The sequence below is a fragment of the Vicugna pacos genome, chromosome 1, assembly GCF_048564905.1.
Source record: "Vicugna pacos chromosome 1, VicPac4, whole genome shotgun sequence".
Taxonomy (NCBI): Eukaryota; Metazoa; Chordata; class Mammalia; order Artiodactyla; family Camelidae; genus Vicugna; species Vicugna pacos.
The window spans coordinates 88860605-88881856 of record NC_132987.1 but is presented as its reverse complement, the minus strand read 5'-3'; the positions used below and the strand labels follow the sequence as shown (position 1 = coordinate 88881856).

The 21252-nt window shown below is 35.0% G+C and overlaps 1 protein-coding gene across 4 annotated transcripts in view; it reads left to right on the top strand.

The window, feature by feature from the left end:
* EPHA3 (EPH receptor A3) overlaps nt 1-21252 on the top strand; it is a 331506-nt gene that overhangs the window by 92751 nt on the left and 217503 nt on the right. For all 4 annotated transcript variants that reach the window (XM_006215602.3, XM_072966918.1, XM_072966925.1 and 1 more), the window contains one exon: nt 5623-6283. In XM_006215602.3, coding sequence (XP_006215664.1) covers nt 5623-6283 — 661 coding nt within the window. The remainder of the gene's footprint in view (nt 1-5622; nt 6284-21252) is intronic.

Sequence of the window (21252 nt, the reverse complement as noted above, 5' to 3'; positions counted from 1 at the left end):
TGGCATCAATTTGCTAGTATTTTGTTGAGAACTTTTGCATCTATGTTTATAAGTGATATTGGCCTGTAATTTTCTTTTTTTTGTAATATCTTTCATTTTGGTATGGTGAGGTGATGGTGGCCTCATAGAATGAACTCAGAAGTACTCCTTTCTCTGCAGTATTTTGGAATAACTTCAGAATGATAGGCATTAACTCATCTCTAAATGTTTGGTAGAATTCCCTTGTGAAGCCATCTGGTCCTGGACTTTTGTTTGTTGGGAGTTTTTAAATTACTGATTCAGTTTCAGTGCTGCTAATTGGTCTGTTCACATTTTCTATTTCTTACTGAATCAGTCTTGGGAGATTGTACCTTTTTAAGAAGTTGTTCATTTCTTCTAGGTTGTCCATTTTGTTGAGATATAGTTGCTTATAGCAGCCTCTTATGGTCCTTTGTATTTCTGTGGTGTTGGTTATAACTTCTCCTGTATCATTTCTGATTTTATTAATTTGGGTCTTCTCCCTTTTTTCTTAATGAGTCTTGCTAAAGGTTTATCAATTTTGTTTATCTTTTCAAAGATCCAGCTTTTAGTTTCACTGATCCTTTCTATTTTTTTTTTAGTCTCTATTTCATTTATTTCTGCTCTAATCTTTATGATTTCTTTACTTCTACTAACTTTTTAGGTTTTGTTTGTTCTTCTTTACTAGTTGCTGTAAATGTAATTGAGTTATTTATTTGAGTTTTATTGTTTCCTGAGATAAGATTGTATTGCTACAAACTTTCTTCTGAGAACTGCTTTTGCTGTGTCCCAGAGATTTTGGATAGTTGTGTTTTTGTTTTCATTTGTCTATAAGTACTTTTGTTTCCTCTTTGATTTCTTCAGTGATCTGTTGGTTGTTTAGTAGCATGTTGTTTAGCCTCCATGAGCCTGCAGGTTTTGCAATTTTTTTTTGTAGTTGATTTCTAAACTGATGGTGTTGTGGTTGGAAAAGATTCTTGATATGATTTCAGTTTTCTTAAATTTACTGAAGCTTGCTTTGTGGGCCAGCATGTGATTGATTCCAGAGACTGTTCCATGTGCAGTTGAGAAGAATGTATATTCTGCTGTTTTCAGATGGAATGCTCTATAAGTATCAATTAACTCCATCTGGTCTAATGTGTCATTTAATGCCTGTATTTACTGATTGATTCACTATTTGGATGATCTGTCCATTGCTGTAAGTGTGGTGTTAAGATTGCTTACTATTATTGTGGTATTGTCAATTTCTCCTTTTATGTCTGTTAACAGTTGCTTTGTATATTGAGGTGCTTCTGTGTTGAGTGTATGTATATTTACAATTGTTATATCTTTTTCTTGGATTGATCCCTTGAGCATTATGTAGTGTCCTTCTTTGTCTCTTGTAGCAGTCTTTATTTTAAAATTGATTTTTGTCTATTATAAATATTGCTACTCCAGCTTTCTTTTGGTTTCCATTTGCATGGAATATCTTTCCCCATCCCCTCATTTTCAGCATGTGTGTGTCTCTAGCTCTGAAATGGATCTCTTGTAGACAGCAAATATATGGGTCTTGTTTTCATATCCATTCAGCCAGTCTGTGTCTTTGATTGGAACATTTAATCCATTTACATTTAAGGTAATTATCTATATGTGTGTTCTTATTGCCATTTTGTTAATTGTTTTGGATTTATTTTTGTAGGTCTTTTTTCTTTCTTCTTTTTGTTCTCTTATGGTTTGATGACTATAGAGTTACATTTGGATTCCACTTTCTTTTTTATGTATATATATGTTACAGATTTTTAGTTTGCAGTTACCATGAGGTTTTGGTATAGAAGTGTGTATGTGTATATATATACACACATGATTGTTTTAAGTTGCTGATCTCTTAATTTCAAATTCATTTTAGATACCCTGCATTTGTACCCTCCTCCCCTCATGATTACTTTTGTTGTTTCCAGTTGTAGCCTTTTCTTTTTTACCTAGAGAAGTTCCTTTAACATTTGTGGTAAAGAGGGTTTGTTGGTGCTGAATTCTTTAGCTTTTGCTTATCTGTAAAGCTTTTGATTTCTCCATCAAATCTGAGTGATTCTTGATTGGGTAGATTATTCTTGGTTGTAGGTTTTTGCCTTTCATCACTTTAAATATATGGTGCCACTCCCTTCCGCCCTGTAGAGTTTCTGCTGGAAAAATCAGCTGATGACCGTATGGGAGTTCCCTTGTATGTTATTTGTTGCTTTTCTCTTGTTTGTTTTAATATTTTCTCCTTATCTTTAATTTCTATCAGTTTGATTACTATGTGCCTTGATGTGTTCCTCTTTGGGTTAATCCTGTGTAGGACTCTCTGTGCTTCCAGGACTTGGGTGACTGTTTCCTTTCCATGTTAGGGAAGTTTTAAGCTATTATCTTTTCAAATATTTTCTCAGGTCTTTTCTTGCTCTCTTCTCTTTCTGGGACCCCTATAATGCTAATGCTAGTGTGCTTTATGTTGTTTCAAAATTCTCTTAAACTATCCTCATTTCTTTTCATTCTTTTTTCTGTTTTGTGGTTGTGATTTCTACTAATCTGTCCTCAAGCTCACTGATCCACTCTTCTGCCTCCTTCAGTCTATTCTTTGTTCCTTCTAGTGTGTTATTCGTTTCAGTAATTGTATTCTTCGACTCTGGGCATTCTTTATATTTTCTAACTCTTCACTAAAAGCTTCGCTCAATTTGTTTATTGTCCTCTCTAGTTCTCTGGTCATCTTCACAGTCATTACTCTAAACCCTTCTTGGATAGATTCCCTATCTCCTCATCACTTATTTCTTCTTCTGGGATTTATATTGTGCCTTTGCCTGGAACATATTCCTCTACCACTTCATTTTGTCTAAATTTCAATTTGTATTTTTAGGTAGGTTAGTTATATTTATTGACCTTGGAGTAGTGGAAACCTCCTATGCATCCCAGCAGTGCCCTCTCCTCCTGTCACCCAAGGGCCAGGGTCCAGCTAGTCCCAAGGTAGATAGACTCTGTCCTGCATTTGAGGACTCCTTCCACAGGCTATGGGATTGTTGTTTTCTTACTTCTGTTATCTGCCCACTGGTGGGTGGGGCTTGACCAGAGGATTGTGCAGATCTCCTGCCAGGAGGAGTTAATGCCTGCCCACTGCTGGGTGGAGGTTGGTCCTGGCCCTCTGGTGGGCAGAGCCATGTCTAGGGGTGTTTCTAGAGGTGGCTGTGGGCTCATGAAGTCTGCTGATGGGGGGGGGGCTGTTCTCACCTAGTATGTTGTTCTGCCTGAGGCTTCCCAGCACTTAAGCCTACAGGCTGTTGGGTGGGGCTAGGTCTTGGTGCTAATGACTCAAGCAAGATGTCAGCCTCCAGGAAAGCTCATGCAGATGAATACTCCATGAATGTCCAAATGTCCGCCACCAGTTTTTATGTCTCCAGGGTGAGCCGCAGCTGACTCTTAACTCCCCAGGAGACCTTGCAAAACCAGCAGGCAGATATGACCCACGTTCCTGTGAAATTATTGCCTCTGCCCTTGGTCCCAGAGCATGTGAGATTCTGTGTGTGCTTCCCAAGAGAGTAATTTCTCTGCATCCCCCAGTCCCTTGGGGCTCCTGCAGTTAAGCCCCACTGGCCTTCAAAACCAGATGTTCTGGGGTCTCCTCCTCCTCCCAATGCTCAAACCCCAGGCTGGGGAGCCTAACGTGGGGCTCAGAGCTCTCACTCCTGTTGGAAGGGCCTCTGCAATGTGATTATTCTCCAGTTTGTGAGTCGCCCACCCAGAGGATATGGGGCCTGATTGTATCGTGAGCATACTCCTCGTACCATCCCACTGTGGCTCCCTCTTTATGTTTCCGGTTGAAGATCTTTTTTCTGCTAGGTTCCAGTCTTTTTTTCTTGATGGTTGTTTGGCAGTCAGTTGTGGTTTTGTTGCAATCGTGAGAGGGGGCGAGCTTGTGGTCCTATGACTGTGCCATCTGACTGGGAATCCCTGAAAATAAGTAACTCTTGATGGAGAAAAATTTAGGAACCCATTTATAATGGGCTTCAAGAGGGTTTCATTTATTTATTTATTTAAAAAATAAAAATATGTTCTCTCATAAGAACTTTATATTTGTTATTTTCTTGAATTATTGCCATATATATTATGAGAAAAAAATAATTTTTATGCACCTCCCAAAAGGTGAAGTGATGTGCTGCATATTATGGAGGATATAAATAGTTCTAAAATCTAACAAATGCATATGGAACAAAATTAAACTAGTCTTAGCATTTATCATGAATTAAATTTATAAATGAAAAAGGCATTTAATAAGGGTTATATAAAACATAAGAATGGCAAGGTCATGGGAGACATCAAGGAGAGAAGAGCACAGAGCAGTGAGGTTATACTAGTAAAAAAGAAACCCAGCATTTCTTTTGAAAGCAGTAAGAGTTCACATTAACAAGAACATAGCATGTGCATAAGTGAAATACACAATTCACTAAACTCAATTTAAACTTTTAGAAAAAACTAAATGTAGGTTGAGACCAGTTTTTGGAAAAAACACAAATTTCAAACTAAAGAGTTTGATGTCATTGCATAGGTAACAGGGAGCCATAGAAGACTTGAACTCTAGTATGACATGGAAAAAGATATATTTTCCTGGCAGCAAAAGGCTACACTTGGCATGATAAAAAGAAATTGTAGACACAAGGGTAATAGAAATAGATGATACAATAGTTGTAGAATGGTAAGTAATACAAACAATTTGATGCTAATCTAAAGGCTTCTCAAAATCTAAGGATCACGGAAAGCAGTACTTCACTGCTTTAAAGTCTTGAAACTTTTTTTCTGTCTTTACAGTGAAAAAATTCTATTACCTAACTGCTAGAACAACATCAACTCAAATAACCATTTATTTCTCGCTTGTGTAAAATTCAGTGTGGGAAAAGATATTAGGAATTGAAACATTCACTATATCTATCTCTTCTGTTCTCCATGGATAACTATTAGCTGGGTTTATTGGGGGAGGAGGGGGGAAGTAGGCATGTATATATTTTTTACTTCAGATTTTCAGAGTTCCCCATCATGTGTTTCTTGAGATGGCCAAGTATGTTAAAAAATATCATGCATGAAGATACATGAAAATAGAATCATTTAGATTCACTTTGCTTTGTAATATATTGATTTTACCAAAATCTGGCTCACATTGGGAAAAGTTTAATAAAGAGAAATTTCAGGCAGTGATATTTTTCATTCTCTTTTTTAATAACAAACCAAAAACAATTCAAAAAATGTACAAAACAATTTTGCAGTATTATTGGTGATGATTGATTTGAGGTTTTGATCCTAGAATATTTGACTAATTCCAGTCAATTGCAGGAATTGCTCCTTCCTGTATATCCCACAAACTGCAGTGCCATTCAGATGTTTTAATCAAAATTATAAATTATTTTGTGTCAATTAACTGAGAGACTCTTGCAAATAATAAAAACTACAAACAAGAATGTTACAGAGATGCTTCACATCATGATCTTCAATAAGTAGCGAAGTTTCTGCTTATTTACTTTGTATTTCTTGTGATGCCACTGACACTCTCATCTAGTATTCACTATTATTCATTATTCTCAGCTTATTAATTCTGCCTCTCTCTTTTTTTTTTTCCTTTGCTTCTTCAAGTGGGAAGAGATCAGCGGCGTTGATGAACATTACACACCCATCAGGACTTACCAGGTGTGCAATGTCATGGATCATAGTCAAAACAATTGGCTGAGGACAAACTGGGTGCCCAGGAACTCAGCTCAGAAGATCTACGTGGAGCTCAAGTTCACTCTCCGGGACTGCAATAGCATTCCGTTGGTTTTGGGAACTTGCAAGGAGACTTTCAACCTGTACTACATGGAGTCTGACGATGATCACGGGGTCAAATTCCGAGAACATCAGTTTACAAAGATTGACACCATTGCAGCTGATGAAAGTTTCACGCAAATGGATCTTGGGGACCGTATTCTTAAACTCAACACTGAGGTTAGAGAAGTAGGCCCTGTCAACAAAAAGGGATTTTATTTGGCTTTTCAAGATGTTGGTGCTTGTGTTGCCTTGGTGTCTGTGAGAGTATACTTCAAAAAGTGCCCATTTACAGTGAAGAATCTGGCTATGTTTCCAGACACAGTACCCATGGATTCCCAGTCTCTCGTGGAGGTTAGAGGATCGTGTGTTAACAATTCTAAGGAGGAAGATCCTCCCAGGATGTACTGCAGTACAGAAGGCGAATGGCTCGTTCCCATAGGCAAGTGCTCCTGCAATGCTGGCTATGAAGAGAGAGGTTTCATGTGCCAAGGTAAGAGTCTTTCTCTATTTTCCCTATGGTGTATTTCTCACCTGTGAGTTTATCAGAGAGTAATTGAGAGAAATGAACCCTGCAGCAAAACATGCTTCAAACTGAACAGTTTATTTCTACACTAAATTTATCCCACCTGACGGTTGATTCATAATTTGTTGTAGAAATAGTAACATGTTTGACTATGTGGGGTTGGCCTACACCCCACTAGACCATTATAAATAAAAAAAAAATTCTATCTCTTTTATGTAGGGGGAAAAATATCACTGGCACTCAGCTAATCAGATTCTAATAGAATCAGAATTTGCTTTGACTATTTATGTTTGTGCTCATCAATCTCATAGTAATACTTACCTTATTGCTATAAAATATAGTATTTCCTTCAGTGACATCTGTGCATAAATTATGTTTACTTACAAAGCATTAGTACTTTAATAAAAATTATTTTGTTTAAAAATCCAGGGTTAGTACTTCAATGTTTAATATATGGAGGAGTAATTTTTAATTTTTTAAAATTTTGCTCCATGATTTGGCCCTTTGGGCTACTCAAATCTTAGGTGGGAATGCACATTTGATCCTTTATATAGTATGAAAACCTGAGCTGTGTCATCAAGTTGATTTTTATTAAAAATCTATTCCCACTTGAAGAAAAATCAGTTAAAACATCATCTTTTTCATAGAAGAACCCCCAAATTTGGTAATTAGCATTAGGCAAGGGTTTGTATTTAAGAGCACATTGAAATTATTATTAGAATTTTAAATATATAAACACATAGGAGAACTTGAGTAACTAGTCCTTGAAATCTAGTCTGTTTTTATAACTTTGTTTGCTGTTAAACTTTGTCAAAAGAATTGAGTTTGGTATTTTATTCGTGGCCATTCAGTAAGTCTCAAGTCCATGTAGAAGAAATGAATATACTTTATATATAAATTGATCTTTCTAAGAATCTGAACAGAATATAGCATTTTGCTTGTGACTATAGATGGTTTGAAGAATTTTTTTTTTAATGACAGCAAATGGCACACTTTAGTCTGATACTTCTCCATGTTATTTAGATCCTTGGTAAGAGCCATCAGACTCCTGTTACTAAGTATGGTTTGGAAAGTTCTAAAATTGAAACAACATACTAGCTACTACTCGCTTCTGTATATACATGAGTGGAGAGAAGCCTCAATAGCCTTTATGTTCCACTTTGAATTATATCATATCACTATGGTATATTTGTGATATATGACAATTGTGAGATTTATTTTAAATAAAGACCTAGATCAGGAAGAAGTAAAAATTGCCATTCCCTCCAGTTTGGTTCCTACTGACACAGTGTCTGATATTCATACCAGGAAAGGCGTAGATGTGTCTCTGTCTCAATAATATATATCAATATATGCAGTTATCTCATAAAACATTCCATTGAACAAGAAACCTAATCACTGCTTGAGCGTTTGGATTTTAAATGACTTTTATATGGTGCTTTATATCTCATTCAAAGTTATAAGAAATAAGAAAATAAGTACCAGCACAGTAAACAGAATCACGTAAAAGTGTTAATAGAAATAAATAAAACGTGTACATAGTTAGCTTATATTACATACTGTCTTGAAGACAAACTTTAGTAGGAGAATTTTTAAAAAAGAGAGTCACATTAAGTTGTATTAAGAAAAGTTCACAATAGATTCAGAATTGCTTCTATTTTTAAACCTCATTTTAATTTATTGAACTGCTTCTTTAAAGTAACTATTATGCTGTTCAATGGTGCCCCGTGTCAAGATTATTCCTGGAGACAACATTTATGTCAAAATTTTACATCCTTGAAACTTGAAGTTTCTTAGAGTAATAGCAAATTATCCTAAGGAAAATATATTGGAGAGAAATCAATAAAAAATAATTATGGTAGAGTTAGAGATGGCACATAAAATGGAATATGTTTGGAATTTAAAATATGGATGACTCTTTATTGGTATAACTTGAAGTTGGAACATGTTCTTGTGATTTTTTTCTTGACATTTGCTGATGTTGCTGGGTGAATTTTGGCTTCCCCTCTTTTTGTAGTTAAAAAAAATCTTTGTGTATTCAGGTTATTAGACAGTGTGTCAAGGTATTTTACTTTGTACTGATTTTCATGTAGTATTGAGTCTCAATCAACTTTATTTTTAACAAATATTTGTTTTACTGTATCAGTTTAGCGTGTTGTCTACTATGTCATAAACATCCAATACTCAGCCAATTAATTCTGCAGCCTGGAATCTGTAACAGAGTAGGCCAGTGTGGCTTGAGACTTGTAATTTTGCTTTTGCTGTCAGTGATGGTGCTGGTGTTTATTATGGTTTCCTTTTTAAACTTTTGGTTGATTTTTAATAAGCTTGTAGACTAATCAGAATTGCTTGCTGTAACTCAAATCATCATCTTATCAGCAATACTTCAATTCAGGCATACAGAGGAACTGTATTACTTAGAAAAGATACAGATGAAAAGATAACTAAATAAACTTCATTATTTCATGAGATCAATTTTATTTTGTTTTACTAGAGGGTGGAATGGTATCTTGACACACACACATAGCCAGATTTTAAACACGTCAGGGTAATTTTATAACAAAATGATCAGCAACCATGGGCTTTCAGTTGCCTTAAACAGAGGAAAACAAGACTCGTTCACTTTATTTCAACACATATTTAAAGAGTACCTCCTTCATTCTATGTAGTGTAATAAGAATTTAAAGATTTTTTTTTAAACATTCACTAAGCACTTATTAGATGCCAGACACTGTGCTGATTTGCTAAGAAATGTCCGTCAGGTATTTGGTTTATCCCTCCAAATAACCTGTAAGTGTGTCCTATTATTATCTCCATTTTTTAAATAAGAAAAAGAAAGCTTTGATAGGTTAGATATCTTGCCTTATAAGGATCCCTTAGTGAGTAAGGGCTGGAGTTGAGCTCTGGAACCAGGCAGTCTGATTCTGAGGGCTGCAGTTTAATCTCAAGCTACACTTCTTCCCTGTGATTCAGTCCAGTGGTGGGAGAGACCAGGAAGCCCCACAAGTACACAGATTCTACTGGAGGTAGAATTCTGTGTAACGAAGTGTGAGTAGGACCACAGAGAGCTGGCGTAAAGTAACCAAGAATTTGTTGATGTAAGGTTTATCTATTTCAGTTTATTTCTCACATCTTTCTATTTTTAGATTTTTTAAGAAAGAAGAATCAGTAGTCCAGATGTCATATTTTACGAAGATGAAGCTTAGCCCAAATGATGTCTAACAAAATCTTGACATATGGATTGTTAGGCATCTCAGATATGCCAGAAAGTCTACCAAATTTAATTCAGTATTTTCAACGACCTATGAGTTCCAAGTAATAATGTAGCATACTCAGGGGAAACAGATAAGTAAGTCAGTGTATCTACCTTCGAGGAGCTCACAGTCTAGTATGAAAGACAGGTAAATAAATGTATAATTTTAATGCAAGACAGACCAAAAAATCATCTACCAGGGTACAAACTGCCTTGGCAGTGTAGGGGAAGGAGAGATAAATTTTGAGTATTTCAAGATTAAAAATGGAAATTGTTCGTTAATAATGAGAAACCTCTGCATTGAGAGTTTGAACTTACCGCTATTGTGCTTAGAAACGTTTGAATTAGGGAGAAAGAACTAACTGCCTTACACAGCTTATACATTCCAGAAAGTGTGGTTTATAATTTGTTTATTAAATTATTATCTGAAAAATCTCAAAATGTGTAGAAGTCCCATTAAAATTTTGTGTCCTCGGCTTGCTCCACAGGAAGACCTTCTAGGGAATCTAAATTTCATAAATAGGTCATTTTCTGACTTTAGTAATGAAATACTCTGGATTATCTATTCTACTCTAGATGGATATGTGGGATAAAGTGCAGTGAACTAAATGATGAAACTGAAGCAATCTCTGTTTGATGGGAAACATATATTGATAAAAAATTTTGTTGTAAAAAACTCATCCATCAATTTCAGAACTATAAATAAAATCAAGATTAGTTATCACAGGACCAGAATTTTAACCATGTCATTATACTTTTCTTGTATTTGATGCAAACTTTTACAACTGTCCACTTTTCCTGAAATGAGAAAAAGTAGTGGAAAATTATGCTTTGACCATTTATTCAATTATTAAGCATTTATTGAGCCTCTACTATGTGTCAGATTCTGCAGAGGACACTAGAAAAAGAAAGATGGACATTATCACTGTTAAGTTAGTTTGGTTTATAGTTAAAACATATGAGTGTGTGTATGTGTATGTGTGTTTTAAAATGTCTCGTTCTCTGCCTCCAAAGGGACATATATTTCTAAGTGAATTGTTAAACAGAGCTAAGTCAATAGTTTAAACTGAAAAATAAGGTATTAGTGTGATGAGGAAGGAAGTATTCATATGGGAGGATATGATTGATGGGAAAATAAAATGTTCTGCAAAAAGATGCTTTATGTTGCTGGTCTTCCTTTACTTTGCTGGGGAAGACTGAAGACAGGAAAGCTAAGAGTAGAAAATGGCACACCTTTTTCCTTCAAGGACTGACTAGAGGGAGGGAATAAGTGAAGAATGAAAGAAGTATTAATAGCTAAAGAGTCATTCAGGAACTGCATAGCGAGTAAACTGGAAATACAGACAAATGTACCTCCAGGAGGGTAGAGAGTACTTGTTATGATGAAATTGGTAAAGTTGAAATGCACATTAAAAAAAAAAAAACTACACAAACTTAAACTGAGGAATAATGTAAAGATTAGTAAGGAAAGGAAGAGATCATGCATCCACTTGGTTTTCTAGCAGTTTCTCTAATATATAATTTTAAAATATGGCCTTTCTTTAAATAAGTTATCTTTTGTGGTATCTCTCTTAATTTACCACATGTGTGGCTTAAACCTTATTTGGGCCATGTTCCTGAGATTTGGGCAAGCTTGCTGAATGTTGGGAGTATGGTCAAATTACAGGGTTCGATTGTTATTATAGGATGTCAATAAACCTCTTTTTTAACAAGGCAACATTGAAAATTAAAATTATAGGCCTCAATCATCTTTGTTGCTTTCAGTCATTGACAGTCAAGATTTACTTGGTTCATTTCACTTGAGAAATCCTTCATAGTTCTTACATCCCAGGATAACACTTTTCACTTTTTAAAATTGCAGGTGTGGAGAAATTTCACATAAATACCAAGGGATCCTCGTGATGTTTATATATACATATATGTATATATATATATATATATAAATCCTGGCTAATGAATTATGTTATCTGTTTTGATTTAGTTTGGAGAAAAAAATTGAGAATGTTCATGGCTTTTTATATAGTCAATTAATTACATTTGAGGCAGATACCAGGCAGTTACTATAAATATTCTTTGCCCTACAAACTGTTTAGACTTAATGTACCAAATACCTTATTAATGTCACTGAAGAATCTGTTGCTCTGTGTTTTATCTGTGTGCATTCATTGTGGAATGCTAACTTTATTCCTCCTTCTTGTACATTAGTAGCTGAGTAGAAGTGTGTTTGATGTGAGGTATGAAGACATCTAGACTTTTTGATGACTGTCTGTAATTATGTTTGTTTTACCTACCGACTCTGCCTCTTCACTCATTTCACTGTCAGCTTAGGAAGTCTCTTAAAGAACTGGTCAAGCTTTCAATAATAAAATGATTTAAAGATTCTGCTTGTTCTGACTGAGAAGCTAGAGAAAATTGAAAAGAAGTTTGTTAGTACTTACTCAGTCTGTGTGTACCTTCCAGAAGTGCAAAGTATCCATATGTTTTAATGAATTCATAAGCATTTCTTTACAGTTGTTTTCAGACTGGAAGTTCCTTGAGGGGAGGGATCATATCTTTTTTTTTTAAGGATGTTTTGCCTACAACCTAGCAGAGTACAGTTGAGGAAGTTCTCCATTGATGAATAATTATTGGGAAATTTCATGCCAACTATGCATTCTTAGAATGTATGTTCTGGAGGGAACATACTTAATATTATATATCTTTGAATCAACTGGGTTTTTCAGAATGTCTTGCACATAAAGATGTGCCTCTTACCTAATTCGAAGTGAATGCATTTGACTATTAGGTCACATACAGTTGTGACACATTAAGACTAGATTCATCTGAACTATCGTTATAGTAATAAATAAATTAAGTAAAGTAGTAACAATACTTTGTGTAGTACCTGAGAGGATACTTTTCTCTTTTATGAATTTATGATGAATATTATTTTTCTGGCTTGCAAAAATGAGTTGCCACTAGTTTCACACCTATGTTCAGCAAAGATCTATTTATGAAGATGCTAAAATAATTTTGTCCCTTTATTTTGCACACCTAGTACTTAAAGCACTTACTCATCCTTTAATGACTGCCCTGAGATGATCAGCCTTCTTACCTTGATCTTTGAAATTTTTATTCATTGTCCCTGAATTTAAAATGACAGCTCTCCATTCCCAGTTTGCCTTTAACAGTTTCATACCCATGACTTCAAACCAATGAATTTATTTGAATTAAAAAAATGCCAGTAAGTAATAATGTAAATAGCTTTCAAATAAAGTAGGTATACTATGACAGCTTTATAATAGCTATAAAATCTTTAATTTATACAATTTTTTACATCTTCTCACCAATTTTTATCATAAACCATGGCAGCATTAACATGATTGAGGAAACTTCCTCGAATCTGTCTTAAACTTTAGTTAGCATCTAATTGTTCTATTTAGCCAAAGGCTCTTGTCACTGACAAGGTTTTTAGTTCTTGGACTCGAGTCCCGGAAATGATATTTCTCAATTGTGGATAAACAGTTTGAGCCTCAATTTTCTCATCCACAAAAGGGGTGAAATAATATCTACCCTTTAGAATCACTAGTGAATGTGCACTTCGCCCATTTTGGAGTATCCAGCACAGGGCAGAAGGTACTAGAACATCATCATCATTGTCATTCATTGATGTCATTGGATTGTATAGCCTTCCTTGCTCTCTTGTTTTAATCTGTGTTAAAACACTTGAGTATGACAAACACCCATTCAACAGTCTCTCTTGCCTTAAATATTAGAATTTAGAGATACCTTGAGGGAGAGAAACTGTCTTAAATGAATTTATATATATTTAATATTCATTAACTTGTGGTCTACCTCCTTCCATACAGGATTTTTCTTTTCTGAGGGGACTTATTTTTTGTTCCATTAAATCTCTAGTCTGTTCCATCATAGGTGGTATTTCCTTTGTTCTTTTGCTTTCCTTTTTTCCTTCTTCTAAACATGAGTGACTCTTGATTTTTCCCATCTGGTGTTTGACTCAATCTCTTATTCTTTCTAGTGCAGGTCTTTTCCATTAATTTTCAAAAGCTGGCCTTGAATGTACACACAGGCGTTTTTATATTGTATACCCAGAAAGACTTTTTGATTTTAACTGATTGAAGAAAATATAGTTTAGGGAACAAGCAAACAATTGACAATAGCAAAATAAAATAAAATTGCTGTATTTCAAAAATGTTAAATCTAGAGTTTTTTACCACTGTTTTATGCACTAAGATCATTGTATACAATACTAGATTAGATAGTTGGTGAGAACATAACAATAAATAGTGATTTTGCCTTGAAGAAATGATGCAAATCATAAATAAGTAATCAAGTAAGTAAAAATATTTGTCAAACTAATACTTGACTCTGTATAGAAAAAAAAAACTGTATCCATTTGATTTATTTTAGCTATTTATTACGTTCACTTAAGAATTACCCAAATAGTAAAAACAGGCAGTGGAGAAAACAGTATAAATTTTATGAAGTAAATGCCAAATGTACTTGCATGAATTACTGAGTGATGTTACTGGAAACTTTCAATCAAATTATATCAGTGCACCAATTAAACTAATTCAGTAAAAACTCCTTTCAAATGAGAAAAAGAGAGGAAAAATAAGGGAGTGTATTTGATTTGTGACTTAAGTATTGTAGTTAATTTTTTTAGTCTGTATAAAAACAAACAGTATAAATTTAAACCATAGATTTGCATGTTTAAGATACTAGAAAGAAATGTGAATTCTTTGTTTTATATGTACTACAAATCAGATTATTTTGAGCAGTCAGAGACAATTTAATTGCAAACATATTTAGGAGAGATATGACTGTCATTTAATTTAGGGAATAGGATGAAATCGTTTCTAATCATTTAAATACCTCGTAATGAATAAAAACAAGTTAAATGATCAGCAATGAACCACCATAAAAGACCTTAAAAATCACAGGCAGTTTTATAGCTGTTAACATTCTCACAGAAGATTATAACTAAGTAAGAATTATAGTGTCTTAGTAAAATATAGATTTTTTTACCTTATATAAATGATCTTTAGTTATAAATATCAGTTCTATTGTTAAAAGGGGGCTAAACAGGAAGACATTTCTTCTCTCAAGAAGTATTTTACTACTCTTTACCCTAACCTGGAAGACCATTTTATATGTTAGAATTAAGGTATTTCCCTGTGGTTCTAACCACATTCATGATCATCCCTTATCAAATAGCTGAAGAATATTTGTTTTTAGGATATAAAATTCTTTTCTTTCTTGCTTGCTTTTTTTTTTTAAACTATGATAAGTTCTGTGAACTTTCAGATACTCTCGTCCAGTGTTACAAAGCTGCAAGTAATAATTTAGGTGACACCTATATGCCAGATGTATAGTCTTTAGGGAACACAAGTAATTTGTTCATTGAGTAGTTTGTTTGAGAATCTGTCTGTGACAAATACGGAGTAAGCTTCCCAGGACAGAGTTCGCTCTGGGAATCTGAGACATGGAAAAAATAATTTCAGTTGCAGAAAGGAAAATAGCTCTGATATTCCTTGAAAGAGGTTATTTCTGTTTTTGCATTTTTTAGTCTCATTTTTAAAGGACAATCAGAACATTGTTTTGTATACCACTCACAAAATACCTGTTAAATGTAAACTCATTTTAAAAAGTGATTAGAATTTTTTAAGAAAAAGCCACATCTGTAAGAGGTGGAATATTGGTTATTTGGAATATATAAAATCTGTACTTATTTTGGCATCTTAATAAATATCACCTTGTCAAGTACCTTGTGGATCTGCCACCATAATTTATCATCATGCATAGTTGAACCCTAAAGGAAGTCTTAAAAATTTCATTTCTTTAACTTAGATTTCTTTGGGGTTTACAGAGACAGCCTTCTTTAGTTCTGATTTGCTGCATGTCATTGTGTAAAATGAAATATTTAAAGCTTAGGTATTATATAGTATATAGCTTTTGTAAAGAATATGCATCTTTAATTTTTCAGATTTACACTTTTTCTTTCTAGCTGTCCAGATATCATCAAAACTTCTATATTTTAAAATCTGAGGGAGGCAATGTAATTTTTTCAGAATGCATGTAATGATTCTAAAAAGAGATTATTGAAATCTAATTAACTTTTCCAATTTCTTTCATAGTTTTTAGTCAGCCCCTCCCAGAGGAAAGAGAATCAAACCCTCTGTAAAATAAACTGAGAACTAGATCCTTCTCTCCCTCTTGGGATACACAGATTCTGTGAAGTGCAGCAGTAATCATTATGAAAAGACTTCTTTGCTGGTATAGATTCACTGAACACATTCCGTCATCTTCTCTGTGATTTCTCCCCCCACTTCTGTCTGTGTTTGGAGTTTTAACAATCCCTTATTAGTTCCAGAGTAGAATTTACAAGAGCTAATAAGGGTTTACATTACAGCTCTGACAGCTGACACTAAACTTAATAGAGAGCAATTGTAGAGAGAAGTATGCGTTTTGCTAATATTTGATGAAAGAGCTCCCAAAGTCAGAGCCATTTGGAAAGAATCACATGACTAGAAAAACAGCATGTATACTCTGCTGTTGTAGCTTCTCATCTTCCAGGATGCGGGCAGGACATCCTGTTGGCAGATAACTCTAAAATCACTTATGGATGCCTCTGTATAGAATAGAATCTATGATCGTTTATATATATATATATATATATATATATATGTAAACTTTGGTCATGTTATTATCTACCAGTGTTCTCGTAGTGCTCTGAGATGTGTAGCTGTCATTTGTCCTTTAGAAACACAGTCACAATGTGGACATCTAATCACAGATTTGTTGGTTGAGAGGAGACCCAGGAATCCCAAGGTGGTGTTGAAATCATGAAACTCATAATCATCATATGATCAGTTACAGACTTTTTGTATTAAAAAACCAAATAAGAAGTAAGAATGGCTTCTAATAGCAAAAGACTGAATGTAAAATATTCCTGAACTCTCTGTTCAGTGGTCAGTTACAAAGCCACAAGAGGTTAAAAGTGGAGGCTTTAATTGAGAACAGCTGCTACATTTTGACATGAAGACTCACTTTCAATAAGAGAAAGCATATGCTATGGAATGGGAGAATACCATCCTTGAATTAATGCATAAAGAACGTGCAGAGTTTTATGAAACTCAGAACAAATCTGTGTATATAAATGGTTGGAAAGAAACAATTTTGCTTCTCTGGTGATAATTAGAGAAGAAAATCTCTATTTCAGAAATCTGGATCCATTTGCTGTCTATCTCATGCTGCTGTAGTGAGGAGCTACAAAATATCTCAATCTGATTTAGCACAGGTAAAGGTTCTGTGGTGTACAGAGCTCATTAATGTGCTGAACTGGGAGGAAGGACAATACAATTCTTGCTCCCAAGTATCTTGGGTTCTAAAGGGTATATGAACTAAATTTGTGTTAAAAGGAAGCAAGGCAATATTTAAAAGGAACTAAAAGTGGAGTAAGCATGAAAGATGAATATTGTTTCAGGGCCCATCAAAATGTGCTGCTAAGATATAATAAATGTAGAGATTTCAATCTTGATGGAGTTAGAGATTCCATCATTTATTCATTTCTGCCAACAAAAATTTGTGTGCCTACTACACTAAGTGTCCACTGGAAATGTGGCACTGAACCAAACAGAAAAATGTCCCTGCCCTCAAGGAACTTGTATGTTAATGGAAATATCAAGAAACCAAATACCAGTACAGATTCTTTCAGTGTCACACTCATAGAATTTTAAAGCCTAGACTAATAGTCTCAACTCAGGCGGTTTTGCCCCGAGGGGACATTTGTCAATATCTGAAGACATTTTTGGTTGTCACAGCTGGGGGTGGAGCGGCATCTAGTGCTTAGAGACCAGAGATGTTGCTAAATACCCTGTAATGCACAGAGCAGCCTCTCCAACAAAGAATTACCCAGGCAGACCATGTCGTGACTGAGAAAACCTGGTCTAGAATAGCCCCTCCTTTTACAGAGATGTAAATTAAAGCTAAAAGTTTAGATTACACATTAGCAGAGCCTAAAATGGAACCCAAGCTCAAGCGTCTTGCGACTGTACTTCAGGACTCATCCTTTCTGGGATTTACTTAGAAACTTCCGTAACTTTTGAAGGTACACAAAGTCTTACTAACTACTTAGATAACTGGAAAATGACACTTACACAAAAAGAAAAACAAAATGAAGATTCTTTGTCTGGGAGAAAGAATAAAGATTTCAGGCATCTTCACATGTGAAGGTGGATATTTAAAAACAGGAAATGAATGTTGCTTGCACAGAGCTGGAAAAAGTGACTGACATTCAGTGGCTAGGATTTGGTAGTGCAAGAACTGAGAATGTGAACAGAGCGATAACAGAGATATCAAGGAGAAAGCCTTTGGAGGCTGAGGGAATTTTCTTATGCAAAAGGTTCAGACAGCTGCTCCGGACTTAGTTTCCTTTTACGATACTCTGACGTGCTGACATGAAATCAAATCTGACATTTGACTCCCTCTTTTCTGTAATGTGATACTAGTGCAAAGACGACAGGTAAATGTGGTTGTACTACAGGACATCCTGTATTAATAGCCTTTGTATAAAAAGTTCCTATGGCTCTAGTTCTAGGAGTGTTCCTTATTTGAAAATTAGAGGAGGACCTCCACATCAGCTGTTTCTTTTAAAAACAGCCATTTCTGTCCTCGGGCATGTAACCGAGCCTGGCACTTTATTTAATCCTCCCAGCGACCCATGAAGAGGCACTATCATGTCCCCATTTCCCAAGAGAGGAAGCTGGAGGCTTGGAGAAACCGAACAGTTGTCCAGTGTCACACACAGTAAGTGGAGAAACTGGACCTTGTGTGCAGAGCACCGTTGTGTGACCAGTGTTCCCTCTGTCACCCTCCTGTAGAGAACCAGGGTCAGGAAGGAACCTGAAGCCTACCAGCCCATGTTTTCAGAAACAGCCTGTTGCAGCTCAGGGCTGGAGTAACTGCAAGAATGCTTTTGAGGATGTTATTCAATACTTTTCACTGTGTCCTCTCTCTGGGAGCCCTCACATTGACTTCTGGCTCCAGTGCCAGAAGTGTTTGTGTTCCTCAGGCTACTGGCTTATTTTCACTTTTGGAAACTGATCCATGTCATGGTTCTGATTTCTTGTTTGCATTCCCTGAGGAAGGACACAGAATTATGTGTCTGCCTACACCCTGCAAACGGCTACACCCTCTCTACATGCCTTTTTGATACCCAACTCACAAATTTACTTTTTTATATTCCCTTTACACTCTACTCTTCACCTTTAAAAAAGTATTTTATGGTAATCGATTCCATCTTGAATTGTGGGTACCCTGCCTCAAGCGTAAATCATAAATACATTTGAATTGCCATTTATTGATTGCCTAGTATGTATACAGTGATTAATATATCATTTAATTCTCAACAAAAGCCCTACAAGGTAAATATTATTAGCTGTATTTTACCAGGGCAGGGCTAAGAGAATTCACTAATGTGCCCTGTGTCACAATGCCAGGATGTAAATTTGGTCTATCTAATTCTGAAACCCAATCCTTTTTATAATATAGTAAGCTAATAGTTTTCTTTTCACGATATTTTGCATGGCACCGTAATGTGAAAATTTGCAAGTTCTTGCTGCCAAAGAGATGTCTGGAGAATTTGGTTATTGGATTTGAGAAAAAAAAGCTTGATCATAGTTATTTAAAAAGGGAAGAACTTCATAGTCATTAGTATAACACTTTCCTCTTTCTCCAGTGTATGATGGGGTAAGACTATAATGCAAAAATATTTTAACAGGATATCTCTGGCCTTTATTTTTCTGGGCATGTGGAATTAAGTCACGCCTCTAATTACCTCTGCTTCTATTTGCATTGCCCCTGCTGTTGCTGAGGACATGATTGATAGGAGATGATGGCGAGTGTGGAACCAGGGCTCACAGAACACTCGCTATGTGCCCAGTGTGTATGCTTGCTCAATATGCTTCATTATTAGCCTGACAGATCTCCAAGTGGCAGATTGGGAATGAATTATGGAGATGACTGACATATCTGCTACACATACTGGGTTTTTTCAAAGCTCATAAACACTGATGTATAATATATATAAAACATTTTCACCCATTTGTAAACATATATGCCTATATGCATGTGGATATACATGTATGGAGACATATATAGCATGCATATATGTCATATGCATACAGGTATGCATGTACAGATATATATGCATGTTACATGTTCATATACATTAGCACTATAAACTTAACTTATATACATATTTGTTATAATATATGTAAATGTACTTAAACATCTTTATTTCTAAAAAAATTAAGACAGGTGAAGTATAGAATAAAAAAATCAAAATGAACTTAAGTTAGTGTTGGACTTATATATACATTCTTATATTTCTTTGTATTGCTGTTAGAATAAGGAAACATACAAAACAAGTTAAAAAATGCATAATTTCCAAAATTTTTAAGAGAAGCACATACTAATAAATCTTAACCCTTTTTTAGGTAAATAAATGTGGTCTAAAAGGGACATCCTTCCTGAATTACTAATCAGGTTGTTTTATATAAGAAACTAATTTCTCTTTGAAAATGTTATTGGTGTTATACATTACAAAGTTTTGTGTTGCTGTTAGAACTTAAGCTTTCCAAACTATAAAGCCTTCTATAAAGCAACTATTTCATTAATACAGTAAAACTCTTTTAAAATACCAATGTTCAAGAACAGATGTAATTCCCAGGGGCTTTTACTGTTTCTAGTTTTTGCATTTTAGTGACAAGATAGACACTGCTTTATATCCAGATCTGTGTAATGATGATGGGTGGGACGACGGTGTTCTGTTAGTGCTTCAGTGCCAAGCTACTGGGAAAAGAAACCCGAAAGTAAAAGCAGACTATATCCTTCATAAAGTTGATGGTTGCTCTTATTAGTGATGAAAAGGAAATGAGAAAATGCATTGGCTTGCTTTTTATTAAGCACAGTAGGTAAAGCAGATGAACGTTTGAAAGCTCATTGAGCTGCCATAAAGAAATTTAAACATTGTTCATATTGGCCAGGAGCCAAGCTCATGCTGTAAACTCCAGACAAGGGTCAGCTTTGCAGCAGAATTGTCAGCTCTCTTTGAGGAAGATGGTTTCTGTACATTCTTAGTCCAGGAATAAACCTTAGATTTACCCAGCGGGGTTGGTGGGATTACATTTATTTTACACAACTTGATATACATCTTAATTCATCACAGGAGATCCAGTGAGATTCTTTAGCATAAGATGATGTCACTTGATTTTACATATTTAACTCTTGCTTTTATCACTTTGTTATATTATCTGATATCTGTAAGTTTGCTTTCTGCATGTCTTCACCTAGAATATTTTTTTGAGTCAGAATTAGAAGAGTACCGTAACATATAGCCCTAAAATACTGACAGTAAATATGATACTATTTAGTAAAGTAAACTTCGTTGTTGTTATAGCTTATAACCTAAGATTAGCAGCTGTGCTTTCTTACTCCTTTATAAAACCTTTTCAGAGCTTAGTTCAAAATCTGTATACAATAGATGCATCTTTTGTGGGAATATTGATGGCTTTTTTACTTACTAAGATTTTTGCTTCTTTATTAACATAGGCACTGTATCAATATTTAACAGGAAAAAATGAAACAGTAGGAGAATGTGGGTGACTCCCTTGAATGTAGG